This window comes from Tachysurus fulvidraco, chromosome 14 (assembly GCF_022655615.1).
Source record: "Tachysurus fulvidraco isolate hzauxx_2018 chromosome 14, HZAU_PFXX_2.0, whole genome shotgun sequence".
In the NCBI taxonomy this organism is placed as follows: Eukaryota; Metazoa; Chordata; class Actinopteri; order Siluriformes; family Bagridae; genus Tachysurus; species Tachysurus fulvidraco.
Window position 1 is genome coordinate 8,279,216 of NC_062531.1, and position 22,829 is coordinate 8,302,044.

At 36.3% G+C, this 22,829-nt stretch overlaps 2 protein-coding genes across 2 annotated transcripts in view; one reads left to right on the forward strand and one right to left on the reverse strand.

Moving 5' to 3' along the window:
* sema3b (sema domain, immunoglobulin domain (Ig), short basic domain, secreted, (semaphorin) 3B) overlaps positions 1–5,732 on the forward strand; it is a 49,280-nt gene extending 43,548 nt beyond the window's left edge. The window contains exons 17-18 of the mRNA XM_027166504.2: positions 229–368; positions 779–5,732. Coding sequence (XP_027022305.1) covers positions 229–368; positions 779–1,255 — 617 coding nt within the window. The 3' untranslated portion in view covers positions 1,256–5,732. The remainder of the gene's footprint in view (positions 1–228; positions 369–778) is intronic.
* A 6,017-nt stretch (positions 5,733–11,749) lies between these two features.
* sema3bl (sema domain, immunoglobulin domain (Ig), short basic domain, secreted, (semaphorin) 3bl) overlaps positions 11,750–22,829 on the reverse strand; it is a 40,188-nt gene continuing 29,108 nt past the window's right edge. The window contains exons 8-16 of the mRNA XM_027166586.2: positions 20,695–20,809; positions 20,444–20,513; positions 20,140–20,284; positions 19,449–19,680; positions 19,258–19,349; positions 19,131–19,172; positions 17,544–17,769; positions 15,929–16,062; positions 11,750–15,128 (exon numbers count right to left, since the gene is read on the reverse strand). Coding sequence (XP_027022387.2) covers positions 14,664–15,128; positions 15,929–16,062; positions 17,544–17,769; positions 19,131–19,172; positions 19,258–19,349; positions 19,449–19,680; positions 20,140–20,284; positions 20,444–20,513; positions 20,695–20,809 — 1,521 coding nt within the window. The 3' untranslated portion in view covers positions 11,750–14,663. The remainder of the gene's footprint in view (positions 15,129–15,928; positions 16,063–17,543; positions 17,770–19,130; positions 19,173–19,257; positions 19,350–19,448; positions 19,681–20,139; positions 20,285–20,443; positions 20,514–20,694; positions 20,810–22,829) is intronic.

Sequence of the window (22,829 nt, forward strand, 5' to 3'; positions counted from 1 at the left end):
GCACACAAGCACAGAAAGCCATTATTCAGAACAGCAAGTTTTCTTGAAATTTGTCAACTGAAATCCTTATAATCAAACAATAGTGTTTGAATAGAATAGATTTCATTCTAATTTTACAGTTATTGAATGAATGAATGAATGAATGAATGAATGAATGAATGTTAAAATATTTGGCCCGTTTGAAGCTGATATTGATTTTAACACTACTGCTTTTTTTCTGCTCTGTAGACCACCAGAAGCTGCGTGTTTTGGAGAAGAAGCTGTATGCAGTGGAGGGAAGTAGCTCTTTCCTGGAGTGCATTCCCAAATCACTACAGGCTCAGGTCACATGGACCTTGCAGAGACACCCTAACAATGCTCGAGAAGAGGTGAGAAAAAGGGATAAATAGGATAGGGAAAGGGAGAGAGATGATGGAAATGGGTGACTAAAGAGAATTTACAGATCAAGTCAGAGAGAAACAAAACAATATGACAAAATGTTTGTGAAAATAGGACAAATGTGAATGGGAATCCACAGAAAAAGAAAGGAGGATACTAGATTGGTAGACAGGAGGAGTGATGGGGAAGGGGAGAATTGGTGGAAAGATATGACAGCTTCAATAAGAAATGATGAACGTGCTTTTTTGCTTCAATTACTGATCTTTCATATCAATATGATTAGACTTTTAATTTACCTTTGTGTGTGTATGTGTGTGGTGTGCATGTGTGTGTGTGTGCGTGTGTGTGTGTGTGTGTGTGTGTGTGGTGTGCGTGTGTGTGTGTGTGCATTTGTTTGCAGGTCCGTCTGGATGATCGAGTGCTTCAGACAAATCGTGGTTTGTTGCTACGACGAGTGTTACGCAGAGACAGTGGAATTTACCAGTGTCACGCAATGGAGCATGGATTCACCCAAACACTGCTCAGCATCACGCTGGACATCGTTCCCACTACAGGCCCAGCACATAGCCAAGCACACAACCCCACCCAGAGCCAAGCACAGTCTACTAATCAGAAGCTGTGGTACAGAGACTTCATGCAGCTGGTCGATCACCCCAACCTGAGCACCGTTGACCAGATCTGTGAGCAGGTTTGGTCACGTAAAAACAGCCAATCAGACAAAGCTATGGCAGACGCACCCAACGAGTCTCCAAGTATCAATCCTCTGCACAACACGAACAAAAGATGGAAGCATCTTAAGGAGGTGAGGAAGGGGAGGAACCGCAGAACACACGACGGAAAAAGTGCACCTCGAGTGCCTCGGAGTGCGGGAGAGTAATATAGGACGAAGAGAGAGTGAGAGAGAGATGGACAGAGAAAGAAATAGAGATCACTGGAGTTGGATAAAACCGCACACCATCACATTTAATGACTATTTATCAAATAATACACGCAAGCTATACATCAGAAAGTCACAAAATTCTTCACATACTGTACAATTTACCACACACCATTGCCTTACTGCATTGCTGACCCATCATACCTCCTAGACTTCCAGAAATCCTTCCTAACACTTCTACGCCTCCCTAAATCAGTCTACAACCATTTACAGACTTTACTGCCCTGCTTTACCGCTCCTACATTGTAGTGCTCTCAAAACTAATTTCACAGTTCAAATCCTAGTTCAAATTTCAAGCCCCAGACTCCACATTTTTTGGCTAAATTACCCTTTGTAGCTTCTTTTTAGTTTTTATAGTTAGGTGGGCATGAGACTCCTTATACAATACTTTATTTCACACATTTTAATTAATTTTATTTTAATGACATTTTAGTTAAAGCTGTTAGATTTAGCTTTATCTGTAGTTGAGTCTCAAATGTCCTTCTAATGGCTACATAGTTCACTACATGTGTACAACGACGCCATTAAGTAGTGAGCATAAGTAATGATATAAAATACAAATAATAGTAATATCTTTACTGGTAATATTCATTACTATGTCCATAGTAGTATCATTAAAATTCAAATACACTCCCCTAATACCCTCACTGCTATTCCTACACACACTATACACTCCCTTTATACCCTCACTGCTATTCCTACACACTCCATACACTCCTTTATACCATCACTGTTATTCCTACACACTCCATACACTCCTTTATACCATCACTGTTATTCCTACACACTCCATACACTCCTTTATACCCTCACTGATATTCCTACACACTTTATACACTCCTTTATACCCTCACTGCTATTTCTACACACACCATACACTCCCTTTATACCCTCACTGCTATTCCTACACACACCATACACTCCCTTTATACCCTCACTGCTATTCCTACACACTCTATACACTCCTTTATACCCTCACTGCTATTCCTACACACACCATACACTCCCTTTATACCCTCACTGCTATTCCTACACACTCTATACACTCCTTTATACCCTCACTGCTATTCCTACACACACCATACACTCCCTTTATACCCTCACTGATATTCCTACACACTCCATACACTCCGTTTATACCCTCACTGATATTCCTACACACCCCATACACTCCGGTTATACCCTCACTGCTATTCCTTCACACCCCATACACTCTTTATACCCTCACTGCTATTCCTACACACTCCATACACTCCCTTTATACCCTCACACACACACACACACACACACACACACACACACACACACACACACACACACACACACACACACACACACACACACACACACACACACACAAACACACACATGCAAAATGATGCAATAATTATTTGCTTGGGCTTCTTTCTGAACACAGAGGCCCAAAGTGCAGACAAGGATGATGTCGTTCTGAGTAAAATTGCCTCATCTTGGCTACAACTCCAAGAGGAGGAATAATCGGAACTACAGACTCATTAAACAGAGTATTAAGTATTAAACAGACTCAGTACCTACACAAACTGTACAGCGGTGCAATTGCATGCATTGTCTTGGAACAGCACGCACACTTAAACACTTGCTCTTCTTCTAGAAAAACAAACAGCAACAAAAAAAAATGCCTTGTATATTTGCAACATATTTGTGTGTTTGTGCTTCGTGCTGTTTGCGTTCTATAGAACAGAATTTTCTCTATATCTTCTAATATTCTCTGTGTGACCAAAACCACTATTTAGCTGAGCACCACTAGCTGCCTGTTACCATAGAAACTGTTAAAGCTGCTCTCTAGTGTTTGCCATCAGCAGGAAATGGGGAGAAAGAAACGTAAAACTGTGAACTTACCTACAAAACATCATCAACATCAAATTTATGGAAAAGAGTTCCTTTGAGTCATGTGGCCTGGCTTCTCACTGGCGCCACCTGTTGTACGGAAATACTTTGAGCTGCTTTGATGTTGTTTTTTTCTCCCACTTTATCCAAAGCACATTTTGTGTGAGATCAAAAGGTGGTAGGATGGAGGGTCACCCATGTGCACTATACCTGTATTGTGTGTTTGTTTGCTTTACGATGATGTGTGCTAGACACCTTCAGTCATTACCAGGCACAACATCAACGCAGGGGTGCATTATGGGGAAAAACAGACAAATGGAGGTGTGGGTAAAGAAAATAATTTATGATGTGGGATAAAGGATGTTTTGGTTTCGAAACTGCTTCTAATATGTTATTATTTACAAGAAAATATGATTGTGTGTGTGTGTGTGTGTGTGTGTGTGTGTGTGTGTGTGTGTGTGTGTGTGTGTGTGTGTGTGTGTGTGTGTGTGTGAGTGTGTGTTTCATAGCTCCCACAGTCAAATTAACTCTATATTCCTCATACAGCATGTTATTTAAAGTAGTGTTCATTCATTTTAAAGTAAATACACTAATTGTTCTCTCATCAACCCTTTCTGCTGATGTAGGGGGTTTTAGGTTGGACGATAAATGACAGATAATAATTCCTTCCTCCTTTCGACCTCAGTCAACCACTTACAGTTTTCCTGGGCTATTAAGAAAAATGCATACTGTGCTCCAATTCTCATTTTACTTCAACACAAGCAGCATCAGAGAGCAGGGAATAGTGGGGTTGAATACCTAAGGCCTCTAAATGGAGAGGTTTGGGTTTGTCTTTCCATTAAAGAGATGTGAAGTATGTATTTTCATGTAACATCCCTGACTACTAAATTATATACCACAAAATTTAAGGCAGTTCTAGGAAATCTGTTCTATTCAGCTACGTTTTTGGTTCCAAAACATGTCGTATTTTTTTGCTATTATTGTTTTCCAGAGTGGTTTGCGGTAATGGCTGGTATGAGAGTGAATGAAAATAACGAGTCAGAGCAGAAAGGTGGATTGGTGAACTGGCTTTTGGTTTTTACCACTAGATGTCAGCTGGGTGTTGTGAAAGAAACATGAAGCAATTGAGTTAAAACTATCACTATTCAAGACTACAACGAGAGAAAGATACAGATATACAGATAATTACATATATAGCTACAACGAGCTGCTTATTTTATATCAGGCATACTTACTGTATATGTTCTACACGAATGAGAATTTTAAATGAAATCAATAATTAAATAAAAATAAAGAAATACATAATAATAATCAAAATTTCAGAAATATGAAACATTTCAGTTCCATGGAATTTGACAAAGTTCCAGATTTCCAGATGGAAATGTGAAACTTCTCAAATTGAAATTTGAGAAGTTTCAGTTCCTTAACTTCCTCAGAAATAAAAGAACCGAACCAAACATACTTTTTTCCTGTCAGTAGGCTGATTTCAGCAATAATGAAAATATTGAGCAAATTCATGAAGCATCATTTCTTGAGGAAGGTGCATGAGTGGTGAATGGGGTACATTTATATTTTACAGTAAAGCTTTCAAAGTAACAGCCCTAAATGTGCAGTTATGTACTTTGATGATATCCACACCAGCATCAAGGAAATGTACATTTATTCCTTGGAGTAAATTTTAGTTTCTTTCCCGTTCTTGAAAATTGCATCGTAAGGCCTGACATCTCAACTTCTTTTCCTTCAACAATCAGTTCCACTAGCTGTTATCAGTTCCTTAAGATATAAGATAAGAGTGTAAAAGGGTGAATAGGTTTTGTTCTATTTATAATGTCTCATGAGGTAATGAACGGTTATGCCTGTTTCTGTTCATTTGCATGACTTAAATAAAGATGTGTAGTTGAGTGTTTTGCCAGTACAGTAGACAGGAAGCACATTGGCACATCTGATGTTCTTATGACGTATTTAAGACATAATAAGCTAATATGTAGTGGTGAATTGTGCTGAGATTGACCTTTGTAATATATCCATTCTTCTGAAAACTGGAGAAAAAAGTGTGTATATTTTGAGGTATATGTTCCTTTCCTTTTTAAACCATATTTAAGGATATGATCCAAAACTCTACTTGTGTGACATGACATTTTCCTCTTTTAACTTTTTTTCTAAAAAAAAACAAAAAAAAACCGAATTAACCAAATGACCCAGACCAGCTCACTGATTTCGTTGCCTTGTGACTCTTCTCATATTCTGAGAGACAGAGCATCTCTGTGTTCCGTCTGTGTATGTGTGTGTGTGTGTGTGTGTGTGCATGTACGAGTGTGTATATGCACGCTCGTACATGCATGTGTGAGAAGCATTAACATGTGTAAATGTTGTATGTGTGTGTCTACTGTTAGATGTTGTAAACTGTAAACTATGGATTAAAAGTGATTTTCTGGAGAGGTCAAAGGCCAAAGTTGACATGGAACACTGTAGTGACTATTCCTATTTCTATGTGGTTTGTTGCATCAGACTGTATTTGATTAACACAAAGAAATAAACAGTTACTTCAAAACATATTCACTATATTGATTCATTGTTTAATGATAATTAACTGCATTCATTCAGAATCATTTCATAAATATGTTATGGCTATTGGTAGAAAAACAGAAAATCTCAATAGACAGCTTTTTACTAATTGAAAGTATACTGTATTTTTAAATTATAAACTGCATCATGAATTAATAAGTAAGCATGTAAGAAAGAAACATGTTACTAAATAAGTCTCCAAAATAACTTCAAATTTAGGTTTCTGTTCTACAATCCTATTCCTAACGTGTGCCGATTCAAAAGAATGAGTCAACTCGAAGACTCATTTACATTCGGTCCTCAATGTCACAGGACAAAGCTCAAAGATGACAATGGTAATGAAATTGTTATAATGGATTTCCAATGTAGCTTTCTAGCCTAGTGTGTGCTTTTTTATATCTTGGGCATATTTATAGACAACAAGGGTTCTGTAGCATCTGTCACTAGTGCTTGTTAGTATAATTACCTTGCAGTGAGCTAGTCTCTTCTCATTTCATGGACGAGTTTTTCATGTGCTGAGTAATCTAATCACTGTATGCCGTCTTTCTTTGAAATATTTCACATTTATCAACAACTAGCTTGTTCTCATCTGGATACTTTAAATTTGTACGTAAAGATATATTGTTTAAATCATTCTGTGAATAAAACGCAATGGAATTGGCTCATGAAGTGCTGAAGGGTTTGAATGGTGCTACCTCAAAATGTTGGAATATAGTTTTAAACTTCAACACAGTTTATTTGATTAAATAATTTGATTGATAGTTAAGCAAAAGAAGAACAATCTCTGGAAATAATATTTAAAATGAGCAGTTTGGGAGCCAAACTGACCGATTTCTTATTAGTATGATGATGAGCCTCATGGTCTGATTCACGAAACAGAGCCAAAATCACTCACAGGAGTTTGTTGCATGCTGTGGATTGTAATAGATCGGGTCGAAGATTAGGGTTGTTTTAGGTTTAGTAAGAATTTTAGACTGAGTATTAAACTTAGATGATGTTATTGGAGTAGGCAGTTAAAATGTCAAAATGATGCTTATGGGTGGATTAAGAATAAGATTAAGATTGGGAATTAGGATTAGGGTTAGGATTAGAAGTCATGGTTAGGTTTAGATATAGATATGATTTATGTTAATGATTTAAATGTGGTTGGTTTATAGTTCAATGAGATTTACTGTTTAGTTTATGGGTAGGGTTTAAATGAGAGAGAGAGAGAGAGAGAGAGAGAGAGAGAGAGAGAGAGAGAGAGAGAGAGAGAGAGAGAGAGAGAGAGAGAGAGAGAGTCATTTTCCAGGTTAAAGTATAAGTACAGTATAAACACCATAAAGAATTTCAGATGTAACGTATCTCTCAATTGTTTCTTTTTGAGTAATAGCTGTTTAGAAGGGCTCTCGAATGTAGTTTTTTTCAGTACTTCAGTTAAAAAAACCCTACAAATGGCTGCATGCGTGTTCTCTCTTCAGTTTCCCAAACAGAACTTAAACATAGTTGAAGTTGCATAGCACAGCCTCCTATCATGTGCATATATACTGCACAGTTCTGCATGGGGCTTTTTTCTGTATGATGTGCTTATTTATATTTCTTTTGGCTATTGGGTTAAACACTTGGGAGAACATATGGGTATGAGGGATATTTTACCAGGAAAGTGCTCTGATATTTTTATGTTTTAGATTTTATTTGATATTTGTAAAGCATAATAATAATAATAATAATAATAATAATAATAATAATAATAATAATAATAATAATAATAATAATAATAATGTCAGTTAACAATTCATATAAATATATAATAACAATAATCTTTTTTATTAAAATTCATCTTTTGTTCAGCTTTGTAGAATTTTAATGTAAGTTGTAAAAATATGTTCACATTTACCGTTGAATTCTATATGATGAATATAAATGACAGAGAAATCAGCTTCAGCCTTTACTTCATAGATTTGACTACTATGATCGTTCTGTTGCTCTTGGTTTCACAAAAGTGAAAGTGAGAGGTTTTAACAACAACAACAACCAATAAAAGACCATTATTTTATTTTTTTTTTAAATATCTTATTTTTATATATTTTACCTTTCAAAGAAAAGAGCTCAGAACTTAGCCTCGCTAGCCCGTGTATATCAGCCGTCCTGGAGTGATGGCATTTCATCATGTCCTCATGTCCTACACAGGCCTCAGCAGAGACAGCATGGATGATTAATGTCTCTAATTAGCTCTAATTACATCCTGCTAGTTATACGTTCATTAACCTCTTTTGCCACTTGTTAGACGTGTTGACATTTCAGAGTCATAGTTTCCATGTCAGAACACTTTAATACATTCGATGCTTTCAGTTTTTTCAGATGCTTTCACCCACACAACCACCCAGACCCCCCCCCCCACACACACACACACACACACACACATGCACGTGTGCACACACATGCACAGTCTCATATTCACCTAGTCTCTCTGGACTGTCAGTCTTTCCTTCTCCAGAGCTACATCCTGTTTTTTCACACCTTCTACACTGTGTGCTTGATGTTTTCTCTGCATTTCAAAACACCCCTGCTTCCCCCACCCAGCCCACAATCCTCCCCCAATCTCTCTCACATTCTCTCTTTCTCCAGCTCACGGTGTATAAGGCTGTGAAGGAGGTTGAGAAAACAAATGCATGGCGATGATGGAGGAGAGGAAAGAAAATGTAGGAGAGGATAAGGAGTTTACACAGTCAGCAAAAAGCACCCACATATGAGTTGAGTTAATTAGGCCTCAAATAATATTGCCTTTGACGATCAGCTGACCAAGAGAGAAAATAAGAGTTAATCTATGGATGGATGAATGGATGGATGGATCATATTAGCAGGTTTAAAACAAAAGTTGACTAATCAGCAGCTTGAAGACTGCAAAACATTTTTTTCCATTTACTATGTAGCTATGTTTACATCTACAGTAATGAGCTTCATAATGATGTGACAAATTAAATCACACACTACTCATTCTCACACTACACGCTCACTCAATTTCCGTTACCTGCTGCTCTAAACAGAGGTAGTAAACAGAGTAGTTGGGTAAGCTTTTTTTTATTTATTTATTTATTTATTTATTTATTTATTTATTTATTTATTTATTTATTTATTTATTTATTTTAGATAACCTTTCCTGAACCATGAATAGTTCTATAAACTGCATACTGACTGCATATCAGGCTCATGGTTGCCAAGGTTATGCGGGAATACAACTTGAACTTCATTATCCATCCATTGTTTTGTGTTGTGTTATGTTGTGTTGTGTTATGTTGTGTTGTGTTGTGTTGTGTTGTGTTGTGTTGTGTTGTGTTGTGTGTGTCCATCTGTCCATCCATATTCTTGTATCCATAGTTTACAGTTCTTGTTTCTTTATGTTTTTGGGTCTATTGTTTAGCCGTCTAATCATGCTACTAGTTGTAAGGGATGTGGTTGCTCACTGTTTAAGACATTGAACTACAAATCAGAAAATGGTGAGTTCAAACCTCTGGTCCACCAAGCTGCCACTGTTTGACCCCTGTGCAAGGCCCTTAACCCTTAAATGCTCAGTTGTATAAAATGAGATAAATCTTTATATTGCTCAGGGTAATTGTGTCTGCCAAATGTAGTGTATGTATGCTATGACACTGGCTGTTTATACTGATGTATACCACACATTAGATGAGTAATCTAACTGAATATTTACTTTTACTGTATAGTTTTTTTTTTTTTTTGCACCACTGTCACATTCTACATTCTCAGTTTTTCTAGTAATGAAACTTTAAAATGCGATTAAAATGAAATCAGAATTTTTGCTTGCTATTGAAAGAGTTAGGTTTAATTGTAATATAAATAACAGACTCTGGCTTTCTTTCTGCACCGTATGTTAGACTTACTGTTGTTGTTGTTGTTGTTGTTGTTGTTGTTGTTGTTAATGTTGTTATTACTGTTGTAAGTTTGCTACCCCTTCAAACAAAATGACGAAAGCCTAAATTTCATTATAACATGTTCACGTTTCTTCATTATCCTAAAATGTTGCACTCAGCTGTATGTTTTTAGTTACAGAATACATTCAAGTTATTTATTATAGTTCCATTTGATCAAAAGAAATCATGAAATACTGAAAGTTTAAACTAGTGGTTGGTTTTAGAGTTTGTTTTTTATTTTGTTGAGGTATAGCATCTCGAATGCACACATGCAAAGTGTTATGTTATGTAGGAAAGCCTATAACAGGAGCTGATGTAAGTCTGTTTACTGTAATCTTACTGAATTTCATGTGCTGATTTGTTTTCCTAAACACAGAAATGCAATTTTCATTCTACACACTAAACAGTATCTGGTGGTGCCTTGGTTTGTTTTTCAGATACACAACCCATCTCCGAGTCCTTTCAGGAACATCAGCTTGTCTACAGTACATGCTTAAAACTGTTTTTATGATTAAGATGTACAACAAAGTGATTATTTGTTTTATTCTGTTGGTAACATGTTAGATTAATGAGATCCTTTAATAAATGACTTTATTTTGGCTCTAATTTTTAATAACAATCCAAATTTCAAGATAAGCCAGGAATAAAAGCTTAGGAAGTTCTCTTATGCAAAAGTAATTGAGAATGGACTAGTAAAGCAGAGGACATGGACATGTTAATACCCCAAGCTCATCAACTTTTTTTTTTTTTTTTTGCAATAACATCAATATCAACTTTTTGGACAATGCTGAATTTTGAATATATAATAAAGAAAATTTTGATTTTTTAATTCCTTATGCATCATAAATCCAGTGTGACTCAGATGAGGATTGATTGGCTTTCGAGCCTGAATCCTCTCAACATTTTTTCATCTCAGGGAGTTTTCCTTGCCACCATTGCCTTATTAGAAAAAAACAAACATTTTCAATTCAAATTTAATCCTGAATTTTTAATATTAATATATGATAAAGCTGATTTCCAACAATGCCCATTGTTAAAAGCGATAAAAAAAAGTAATTGAAGGATATTAAGTCTTGAGAATCAGCTCATTGAGAAACAGTCAGCTCTAACCTAAATCTAAGCAGATCTGTTTTTTATAGTAAAGTTTGTTTTAAACAACCTTTAAACTAAGTAAATTTTAGCTGGAATGTCCACATTTTGTCTCATACATCAAATGTATATTTGCTGATTAATTTTTCTTTTTTTTTAATACTAAGCTCAGGAACCATTATAATTCATGGTTAGTTCATATTATTCAGTTAAATAATAAGGGAGCCTTAAGTATGTGTCTAGATTTACTACCTATTTAGTGTTTACCAAACAAAACAAAAGCTGAACACTGTGTGTAAGATGGAAACCTTCCCTCAATGTGACACTAGTCCACCATGAACACACACATTCATTCACACCTACAAGAAACTTCCAATGACTAATTCACCTCCTGGCATGTTAGGAACCTGGGAAGGAAACCTTCCTGGACAGAAAAGGAACTTCCAAACCTGAGCTCTGAATTAAACTTGGAATCCTGAAACCTAACAGCAATGTTACCCGACTGTGCCACTGTGCTGCCTTCTAATGACACATAATTGAGTAGAATTATATTATACTTACTTTTATCACAGGAAGTTGAGAACATTTATATACACTTCTGAAACTAACCATGCTTTCAACTCAGAACATAATCTCAGAAACTTGCATCAAACAAACAAACAGCATTTGGACTTGATTATGGTTATGTACAATTCAGGATCAGTTAGCATCAATTATAGCTTTAAGCGGTGACCTTATGTTCAGTGTGGTCTTGCTTTACATCTTAAATCTATACATCTTTGATAGCTTTCTGCCTCTTTTGTAGTCAAATAAGAAATGATTAAAAGGCCCAATGTAGACTGATCACTTAATCTTGTATTCTGACTATAAATGGTATTCAAATCCAAATCGTACACAAGCATGCACATGCAAAAGACATAAAAGAGAAAGACAAACATCTTGCTGAGAAGCTTGAACCACTGAAGCCCATGACAGAGCTCATTATAAACATATCTACAATAAGGAACATATTTATTCCATTTTATTCAATTATCTTTAAGGACAAAACCCACATCTGTACACTCTGCATGCAAGGATCTGTTTTAAATAAGACATAAATACATATAACCGTACAAATTCTTACACACACACATACACAAACACACACACACACACACACACACGTTGTATGTGTTATCTGCAGATAAAATAAATGCACAGTGCTGAAACAAGTACAGTCTGTTAGTTAAAACCGGTCTATATGAGTACACTCTTGGCTTTGGGATGCAGTGTTAAGTCTTTGGATGATACATTGAAATTGTTTGAATAATATTTAACATGATGAATGATGCAAAGATAATTGTTTTATATTTAGAGCATTGAGGCTGTTGGCCTTAAACGTTTGGCCTAAAAAGTTGGACCCAAACCTTAAAAGCATAGATTAGTACAAAGTTAACATCAAGTAACTATACTTAGAGGTGACTAAAAAAAAAAACACACAATACAACAAAAAAAAAAACACCAATGAGTGTTTTGTGGCAAAAAAGCTGAAGATAACACTAGAAAAGTATATTGTGTATTTTTAAACCTTGTATAAAGTGATTTGTAAAAAAAGACATTATCAATAACAGTCTGCAAATGGATGTGCTGAGCTGAACCCAGGGATTTATGAAAAATCGAATCAATGCCATTAACAGCTATAATATTATTTTTACAAGGTTTTTTAAAATTACAGTAATGCAAAAGCAAAAGATTCAGATGGATCTACATTTTGACACTGGCCTCTGAATCAGACTAGATTAGATCAAGAGAAATATTTATTAAGAAAACAAGTTGTGTGTTTCCAGACTTCTGTTAGAACAAATAAATCACTAAACTGAGTGATGTTAAAGCATTTAGGCTTAATGGAGAAGAAAAGAAAAAGAAAAAAAAAAGCAAACCAAACAACCGTGCAGACTTGGCTCCTTAGTCAATTAGATTATTAAAAGAAAGCTTTCTTCTATTTCCAAAACAATCTGGACGTTTAAGCTTATTGTACTGCATTGCATTTGTAATTCAGTGTTTTTACAGTGTCTTAATCTGAACATTAAATAACGTATAGTACAGGAAAAACCAACAGCTGTAATGAGATCCATCACCATCAGAAATTATATCATACAGGTAACATTTTAATTTCTCGCTTTCAACTACACCTTCAAAACCTTCATATTCCAAGTAAGTACCTTTGTACATCCTCTAGGACCTTTTACGAAAGACAGAAGTGACCATGCTGATAACATATGTAACATCTATGCAACAAAAAAAAGTTTAGCTACAGTTATGAGTAAATATACATATATATCCATCCATCCAAAATCTCTACACTGCTTATTGTATACAGGGCTGTGGGGAATCTGGAGCCTATCCCATTAGACTCTGGGAACAAGGCAGGGGACCACCTAGACATTACGCCAGTCTAACACAGGGCACGGTTGCATGCGAACTCACACACTACAGACAATTTAGAGATGCAAGACAGTCTACAATGTGTGTGTTTGGATTATTGAAAGAAACTGGAGAACTTGGAGGAAACCCCAGAGGCACAAGGAGAGCATGCAATCACCACATACAATGCAGAAGCACGAATTAAACCACCAGGCCTGGAATTGAGACGTGTCAACCGTATACCAATGATGTTGAATATTCAAATCTTACATGATGTTGATCATTTAATACTTTGGAAAGTAATTACAGTTGTATCATTTATACTAAAGTGAATATTGAATTATTATTTATTATTTACTATTTATTATTAACTCACAAAGGACTGATACAGTAGACTCTCCAGATAAACAGATTAGCAGCATGTGTAATCGTTAATATTAGAAAATTAAAAAGGTGTTTCTTTCTTTTTTTTTTGGAAGGCGTCTCCAGTGTCAGCACTTAACAGTCATTGTAAATGATTTAATTCTTCAGGATAGCGGACACTGAGCTTTTTTTTTCCCCTATTAACTTCCAAAAGGAGGGAAAAAAGGGGTGTTATCAAGAAAGCAGCTGCTGATAGCTGTTAAAACGTGAGCAATAACGAGAACAAACCCGTCTTTAGAGACGATCTACAACATTAAATAGGACTATAAGTGAATATAATGATAATGCAGAATGTTTTGTTCATTAATAAATACAGCGTTGTTAGTGTTGGCAAATTGCTGTGGTGTAAGAGGAATTAAACACTTCAAGATCATACAACTGGTAGCCTTACACCAGCCCACGGTTCCATCATTTTTCTTTAACTGCACACGCCATCATGTTTTATTCCTCACATAATACACATATAACCAGTAGCTTGTAGTAATAGCTAAATAAATTATCACATTTCAGTTTAAAAAGAAAATCAGGTTAACAAGTTGGTCAAAATAATAATAATAATAATAATAATAATAATAATAATAATAATAATAATAATAATAATAGTAAAAAAAAAACCTGCAAGCACTTTTAATATCTGGATGATCATAAAGGTCTTTGGCTTTACTCCAAAATTCTGAGAGCACTGTCATATGTGTGTGTGTGTGTGTGTGTGTGTGTGTGTGTGTGTGTGTGTGTGTGTGTGTGTGTGTGTGTGTGTGTGTGTGTGTGTTTGTGTGTGTGTGTGTGTGTGTGTGTGTGTGTGTGTGTGTGTGTGTGTGTGTGTGTGTGTGTGTGTGTGTGTGTGTGCACCCACATTGTGTCTGCTTCTTCTGTTGATAAAGCAACTGTCGTCAAATTATTTCAAATTGCATCGCAAGATTATGTTTATAAAGAAAATGTAATATAAAAGTTGCTCAAAAGTTATGACAAGCTCTGACGATCCACCTCTTTCCTCTGTGTGAGCAGTGTGTATGTTTGAAGGTCAACGTCTTTAAGCTTGAGAGGTGTGTTATAAAATTATAATAAGTCTTGTCCCTGTCAGTTAGTTTCATACGTCACTCTACAGCGTGTGTGTCTCGTGGCATACGACTCCGTTCCCCGACGTTCTTGCTGACTCTGGTTTTCCGTGCTACCTCCTGCGCATGTTTGTATTTGTCCATCATGTTCTTGTGCTTCCGCCGCAGTTTTTCATTGCACCAGACACGCTCACAGTATTGCTCTACTTGAGGAAGATTTGATGGACCAATCAGCTGCAAGACATCCTTAAACCAGCCCCTGGATGGTGTTCGGTTAGCTGAGCCAATCTGGGCAGGACACGGAGACCAAACTTTGTGTTTATGGTCTTGTGACAGTAAGTCAGCAAGGGTTTCTCCTTGTAACACATCCAACCACACACGTGAGAGCGTCTGAGAAAATCCATGTTCCCGAGAGCGACACACGTAGACAGCTTCATCGTGTCGTAACACTCGTCTGAACAGCAAGCCTTCTTCTGTTTTTACTACTCGCTCGTCCAGCTCCACCTGCAGCGAAGCACATTACAGATAATTACAACAGGGACTGATCCATTAGTATTGTATTATATAATTTTACATACAAATTTTAAATATTAATATATTTTATTATATATCATACTAAGTTCTAAATAATATTTATTTAATAATTGTATTGCAATAATTATCTAAAAAAAAATGTTTTTTCAATAATTATTTTGAAATTATTGAAAAAAACATCATTTTAGCAATACAATTATTATAAAGTACTTATAAAGTACTTTAAAGTATATTTTGTTTCTAGATACTGTAAATTAAATTTAAAAAAGTTCACAAAAAATTACCTTCAGAAAGAATTTTTTTTTCATTTTGTCTTTTTTTTTTGAATCTCAACACAAAAGATCTTAATAAGTTACTTAAAGCAAAATTTTTAGCACATTGAATAACAAAAAAATTTATAAAATTGTTTTCTATTTAGAAATGAGCAACATCTATTTCATAATAAAAATTAAAAAATATCAGTACTTTCCAAAAGAGAGGCAGTTATCCTGAAACAAACCCATAGTCTACTGACATATTTGCCCAAACCAGTCAAATGTCTAAGAAAACAGAGGATTGTTTTTAAAATGTGATGTAAAGAGCACTAGGTGAAGCAGACTTTTCTACTTCTATTCATCTTTCAGTGACAGGACTGCGTCAGTGATGAACGATATGGTCTGGGAACTTTGACAAGTTTCCCTTATGTCTGGGACTTTAAATGTAAACAATAGAAGGAAAGACTTTGAGTAAAATGTTTACATTAAAAGTTTAAAACACTTTGTTTATCTCACCTCCTCCAGATGTTCATCTCGCTGGATGTGCCAGGTGACGGTGGCTTGTGGAGATCGAGGGACACATTCCAGAAAGGTGCTGTTGTTCTCCGTGCCATACACAACCCGCACTTCAACCATGTCCACGTCTTCCACTGCAGACAAAACACACTCAGTTGAGGACATACACAGATGCTCGTGTGAATCTTTATTTGTTAAGAGGACAGTGTTTAGATTTGTTCCAAAAAGCCAAACAAAGGCAGATGCCAATAAGTGTGTGTGTGTGTGTGTGTGTGTGTGTGTGTGTGTGTGTGTGTGTGTGTGTGTGTGTGTGTGTGTGTGTGTGTGTGTGTGTGTGTGTGTGTGTGTGTAACTGTATACATAGACAAACCCTGAAATGTGTGACAACCATTCAATGCAAGTCATTTCGATTCATGTTCTGCTGACACAGGTGTGTGTGTGTGTGTGTGTGTGTGTGTGTGTGTGTGTGTGTGTGTGTGTGTGTGTGTGTGTGTGTGTGTGTGTGTGTGTGTGTGTGTGTGTGTGTGTGTTTGTGTGTAGTGATCTGTCATTCTGCTGAAAAGTTCAAATTGGTTCACAGAACAGGTAAAGCTTAGCTTTCCGAATGCAGAGGTTTGTGTGTGCGTGTGTGTGTGTCTAGGGTGTGTGTGTATGTCTGTGTGTGTGGTGTGTGTGTGTGTGTGTGTGTTGTGTGTGCGCGTGTGTGTGTGTGTGTGTGTGTGTGGTGTGTGTGTATTTGGTGTATTTGGTGTGTGTGTGTGTGTGTGTGTTTGTGTGTGTGTGTGTGTGTGTGTGTCTGTGTGTGTGTGTGTGTGTGTGTGTGTGGTGTGCGTGTGGTGTGTGTGTGTGTATTTGGTGTATTTGGTGTGTGTGTGTGTGTGTGTGTGTGTGTTTGTTTGTGTGTGTGTGTGTGTGTGTGTGTATTTGGTGTGTAAGCATAGTTTTGCTTTTCTTTTCCTTCCTTCTTTTGATCCATCTTTTTCTTATTCTCATTAAACCGATGAAAGATGGACTGGGTGTAATTTAGGGCTGAGAAGTAAATGAAGTTGATCAAAATCCACTGTGCGTGCGTGTGTGTGTGTTTGTATAAAATGTGAGTGTGTTTAAGTTTTATACACAGTAAGTGCTGTTATATAGTTAATGTAGTGAAAATGCTTTCATTTGAAGTTACTTATTAATTCTTTCAGAATAATCCAGCTTCATTTGGGTGGGTTTTCGGCGTTCATATTAATCCTGTGCAAAGTTAATACCTTATTTAACATTATAACCTTGACAGATATAAGCATAGATCACTTAAGCTCATCTTAATTCATAAGTCATTTTAATCTCACATTGCCTCTTACTGAACAGCTCTCTGTATCTGTGGTCTCTCAGAGGGACATGTGCTGTAGCCAATCAGCAACAAGCAAGAGGTGTTTACAAAAAAAAAACCTCATTCTGTCTTGCAATAATGTTTCTTAAATTTTCTTTTACTGTAGTTTCTGAATTTGCTGTTAATTTTTGGCTTTGTTGTTGCATTTTCTGATTTGCTGTGGGTTTATATTGTTACAGAGCAACAATTTACAGTAGTGTTTAGTGATAGGACCCCTAATAAATCCCTCTTTCTTTCTCTTACCGCTCTGGATCTGGTCTCTGCATTGCAGTGCTGGGTTTGCGTGTCTGATGTCCTGTCTGCGGTAGCGACGTTTAGCATTGGGAACGTATCGTGTGCAGGTGTGTCCGTCCCAAGCACAGTAGGGGTCTCGTGCCAGGCAGCACTCAGCACACGCTTTACCATACATGCTGCAGCGATGTAGAGGAACCTGTGCAACACCAGCGCTCGAGCCCACAAACAGTGATTGCTAAAGAGGTTGGAAAAAGAAAAAAAAAAGTTACGTTTATATGCAGCATATTATTTTTGTCATCTGTCAACAGTGTAATATATTTTGAAGCGTAACAAATTAATAGCTGAGGTGATATTATTATTATTATTATTATTATTATTATTATTATTATTATTATTATTATTATTATTATTATTATTATTATTATTATTATTATTATTATTATTATTATTATTATTATTATTATTATTATTATTATTGGATGATTTTACCTTTCGTGCATGTGCACTATGACATCATAAAAAATAAGATGTTCAAAGGTGAGCAAAAGCCATTTCTCAAGAATTTAATGGATGACTATGAATGAATCGTGCGCAGTATTATTGAGGACATGAAATTACAAGCTCAGCTTTCCTAAGGTAATTGCAAATGTTTAGCCAGCACTTCTTTAATTGAAGCATGAAAGGGTTAGTGTAATTTACTGTTGCAGCACTCAGGAGGTACGTTAAAGTCTATAATTATGTGTGTGCATGTGCGTGTGTATTCTGTGCCACCTAGGACTTATGAGATCACATCTACCTGATATCACATGTCAGATATCAATCAGACTCTCATAGCTTTAAATTGTGGCATTAGAGGAAAAAGTAATCAGAAAGTAGCTAGCTTGCTGATTTGTCAAAAACTTCCTCTGTCTTTTGTATTTATATTGTTTGATATACAGACTGATAATCAGTGCTAAAGAATGTGCTAAAACAGTGCTAAACAGTGCTACTGTTTAATGTTACAAGCTCAGCCTGAGTGCCTTACAAATTTCCACACTCATCCTTATAGTGCCTCTGCCAAACCAGCACTGGACTACAATACCCATCAGCCCCTGCACATCGCATGACACTGAACACTCTGTCACAGCATGTCACATTCTCATTGAGCAGTTTCACCTGTTCTGCATTTCCATTTATCACCGACCGTATTTACATTCCTGTATTTCACTATGTCATTGTTAAACTTCGGTTTATCTCAAATATTGTTTGTTTCTTTGCCTCATTCTTTTGTTTATGCTTCACTGTCTGTTCCTGTTACAGTGTTTAAACAAAAGTCAGCACTTGCATCAGCTGCCTTTGCAATTTCCTGACATCTTACTTCAAGACGGAGGAAAACAGAACACATCAGCGTTTGTTGCTTGGTTTCCATTTGTTTTCTGTAATATTCTATCATTTTTCATTTTCAACACAAAATATTAGAGACAGTCTAATAGTCTGACTGAGGTGATCTGTTTTCTGTTAGAATAAGAAACAGAATATATTTAAACTGGAAAAAGTGTCATCTCTTTGGAGTATGAGTGAAGGATCTGGAAAGACTGAAGGAGTACAAAAGCTCACCCGCTTCACTGAGATGTCCATGAAGGTGATGGGAGTGGGCACCTGATGACGAGACATAATATAGAATGAGAAAAAAAAATTACACGCATCTAAAACAAAAGATGAATGTGACAGGACACAAACTCACCTTGAAGACCTGCAGTTCCTCCAGAGTGATCTCCTCACTGGTGACTGAGTTGCCATTGCGCAGTGCGATGACTTTCAAGACGGTGCCAACATCTGCATGGGGCAAAATTCAATGGGGTTTAATCATACTGACACCTACAGGACTAACAAGATTCAGTACACGCTACAAAAATCGACACCCCTGGATCTTACCCGTGCCGATGAACATGACGTCGTAAGGGCCGTCTTCGGCCAGCGTGCGGTCCACGGTGATGTGTGTGAGTCTGTAAGGTGTGGAAATGCGTAAGAGCAGCGGCTGGTGTTGAGTCGGGTACACGACCCGCCACATGAGAGGATGAGAGCGAGCAAACTGCAGCACAGCATCAGGGAATTCTAGAGTGCTGCCAAACAGCCGGCCAGGCTGAGCAGTGATCTTACTGGGGCACTGAGAGAGAGAGAGAGAGAGAGAGAGAGAGAGAGAGAGAGAGAGAGAGAGAGAGAGAGAGAGAGAGAGAATTGAGAAAGAAATTTAGAATAATAGTAATAATAAGGCTGCCATTAGAAAATTTACATTTATAACAGACTTATCTTCTATCTATCTATCTATCTATCTATCTATCTATCTATCTATCTATCTATCTATCTATCTATCTATCTATCTATCTATCTATCTATCTATCTATCTATCTATCTATCTAGAGATACGGGTCAACATTAGAATGTTAAAAGAAAATATGTGATCTCAGTGACTTTGACTGTGGCTGAAGCTGTTGCCTTACAAGCTGTTTTGATTGTTTCAGAAACTGCTGATCTCCTAGGGTTTTCATACTTAGTCTCTAGACATTATTTAGTGATGTGTGTGGAAACATGTTGGAAATGGAATTTTGGATATTTGGGTTCTCACCACTCCAGGCCTGGGATATGGGACACGTCCTTCATAAGATCCCCATTGATAATCCGGTCCCTCTTTATGAGCAAAAGGCCCGTTGAACACCTCACGAATATGAGCCATGTTATACACACACACAGCATAGCCCTGGAACACGTTGCTGAAGGAAAACACACACAAACATGTACCATAATTATATATTAATATTATAAATCAGTCAGTTTTAGTCTTGATATGATTCAATAGAAGAATTAAAAAAATCCTAAAAGTATTATGATTAGTTTCTATTAAATTTACTGTAATCGTATTATAGAGGTACCTGATGGTGCTGAAGATAGCATAAACTTCTGGATTTTTTTCATCCTTAGTCCTTAGAAGAAACACATCCTCTGTGACACACACACACACACACACACACACACACACGCATACACATAGACACACACATCATATATTACTTATATTTCAGTGGTGTGTGTGTGTGTGTGTGTGTGTGTGTGTGTGTGTGTGTGTGTGTGTGTGTGTGTGTGTGTGTGTGTGTGTGTGTGTGTGTGCGTGTTGGTTTCTCACCTAGCTGGTCAAAGTGTGTGTCAATGCCGTGAGGCCCAGGAACAGAACACACCAGACGAGCTTTAATAAACGTACTCCATTTATTTACCAGTACTCGCTTCCCTCCAACGTCATTCTGGAACACACAAATATATATGTAAAATTAATTGTCTTAAACAAGACAGTCAGGTTTAATTTTTAATATAATCCTATGCTATTTATTTGGAATATAGTCAGTGCACATACGCAAGCACAGAAACTTCTTTCTCTTAATTCTGACAAAACATAAATTTTGAAATCTAAAACTAAAATAATGTTTTTAGATATTGTTGCATTGCTGTAATTTTTCTGTAGAAACTATAATACGGTAAAAGCTATAGTTCACCCAAGGTGAACTATAAATAAGAATAAAATAAGAAATATGCTAGCTAAGAAATTAGCATGTACGGTCATAAATTTTATTCACTAGACAGAATTATTTCAGAAAAATAATCCAACCATTTTAAACATTACACAGAATGATTATTTATTTATTTAAATGTGTATGAGTATATTTTGGTCATAGGTGTTTGTCCACTTAAAAAAAAAATTAGATTTAAATGATCATAAAATAGTTGAAATTATTTAGATGCTACTTGTTTCTGCATGGAAGAAGTTTGGATTAAATCCATTCCGTTTAAGCAATAATCAAACAGTACAATACCTATATTAGATTAATAAATACAATAACTTTGATCATGTTTATGATACAAGACCCAGTGTTATAACTTATTTAATATAGGCACAGACCCTACTTTGAGAGTTATGATCCATCAGAATTAAGAAAAATGATGCACTTTTCAGATTATTCCAATATCCATTAATACAATGAATTGATTAAATAGTCAGTTTATTAGTACAGCTGAAACAAGATGCTTAAAATCCTTCATGCTTTAAAAGCATAGCTCTCAAAGTGGGATCTGTGACTTGTTTAAATCAGTTACAACATTGGGTGTTTTATCATAAACATATTTGAAGTGAGTTTATTATGGATTTATTATAGTAATTGGTCTGTTTGAACATTCGCTTAAGTTAAATGGGTTTAATCCAAACTTACAGCACCCAAAACTTGTAGCTTCTTTAAAATTTAAACACTTACTTAATGATGGTTTAAATCTAAAAGTGAGCAAGTAAGTAAGTCTACAGCCTACAAAAATATTATTTATATATATTTAAATAATCTGTGTAGAGTTTCAAATATGGGGATTATGTTGGTGAAGTAAATCTCTACTGAGAGGTTCTGAGGAATTTTGGCTGCAAAATGTTTCAAGGAACAATGGTATCAACAGAGAGACTGACTGAAACCAACTGTGTGTACGTGTGTGTGTGTGTGTGTGTGTGTGTGTGTGTGTGTGTGTGTGTGTGTGTGTGTGTGTGTGTGTGTGTGTGCGCGTGTGTGTGTGTGTGTGTGTGCGTTTGCGTGTGTGTGCGTTCAAAGGTCAGTATGCTTATATATAAACTACTTTCTAAGTGTTCCTGTGGGAAGCTTATTTAAAAAAAATAATCAAATCATAATTCTGACCATAAGACATAAGACGTCCTTATACCGTAATGGATTGTCTGCTACGAAGCATAACATCTGGACGGATAAGCTCACACACTCTCACACCTGCACAAACTCTGAAAAAATGTCTTGAGGGATGATGAACAGTGTGTGTATAAAGAACATGTGCTCCTAATCCAGGGTCTTTCTAACACTTGTGTGTGTCTGTAATTGATAATAACCATAACTGGGTTTAACTGGCCCTAAAGGAGGATGTTTGTGTGAAGTGTGTGTGTGTGTGTGTGTGTGTGTGTGTGTGTGTGTGTGTGTGTGTGTGTGTGTGTGTGTGTGTGTGTGTGTGTGTGTGTGTGTGTGTGTGTGTGTGTGTTTATAAGTGCACATGTGTGTTTGAATCCAGGGGACAGTAAATTGTAGTCAAGCATGAGCTGTGGGTGACCTTCAACCTTTTTCACTATAACGTTTGGTTCTTGGTTCTAATCCTAAGAGAAACATTAATTTTACTTCAGAAATCTATGAGTATATGTACTTAATTCATGTGTGTACACATATGTGCTCTGTGTGGCTGAGTGTGTGTGTATGTGTGTGTACACATATGTACATTGTGTAGCTGAGT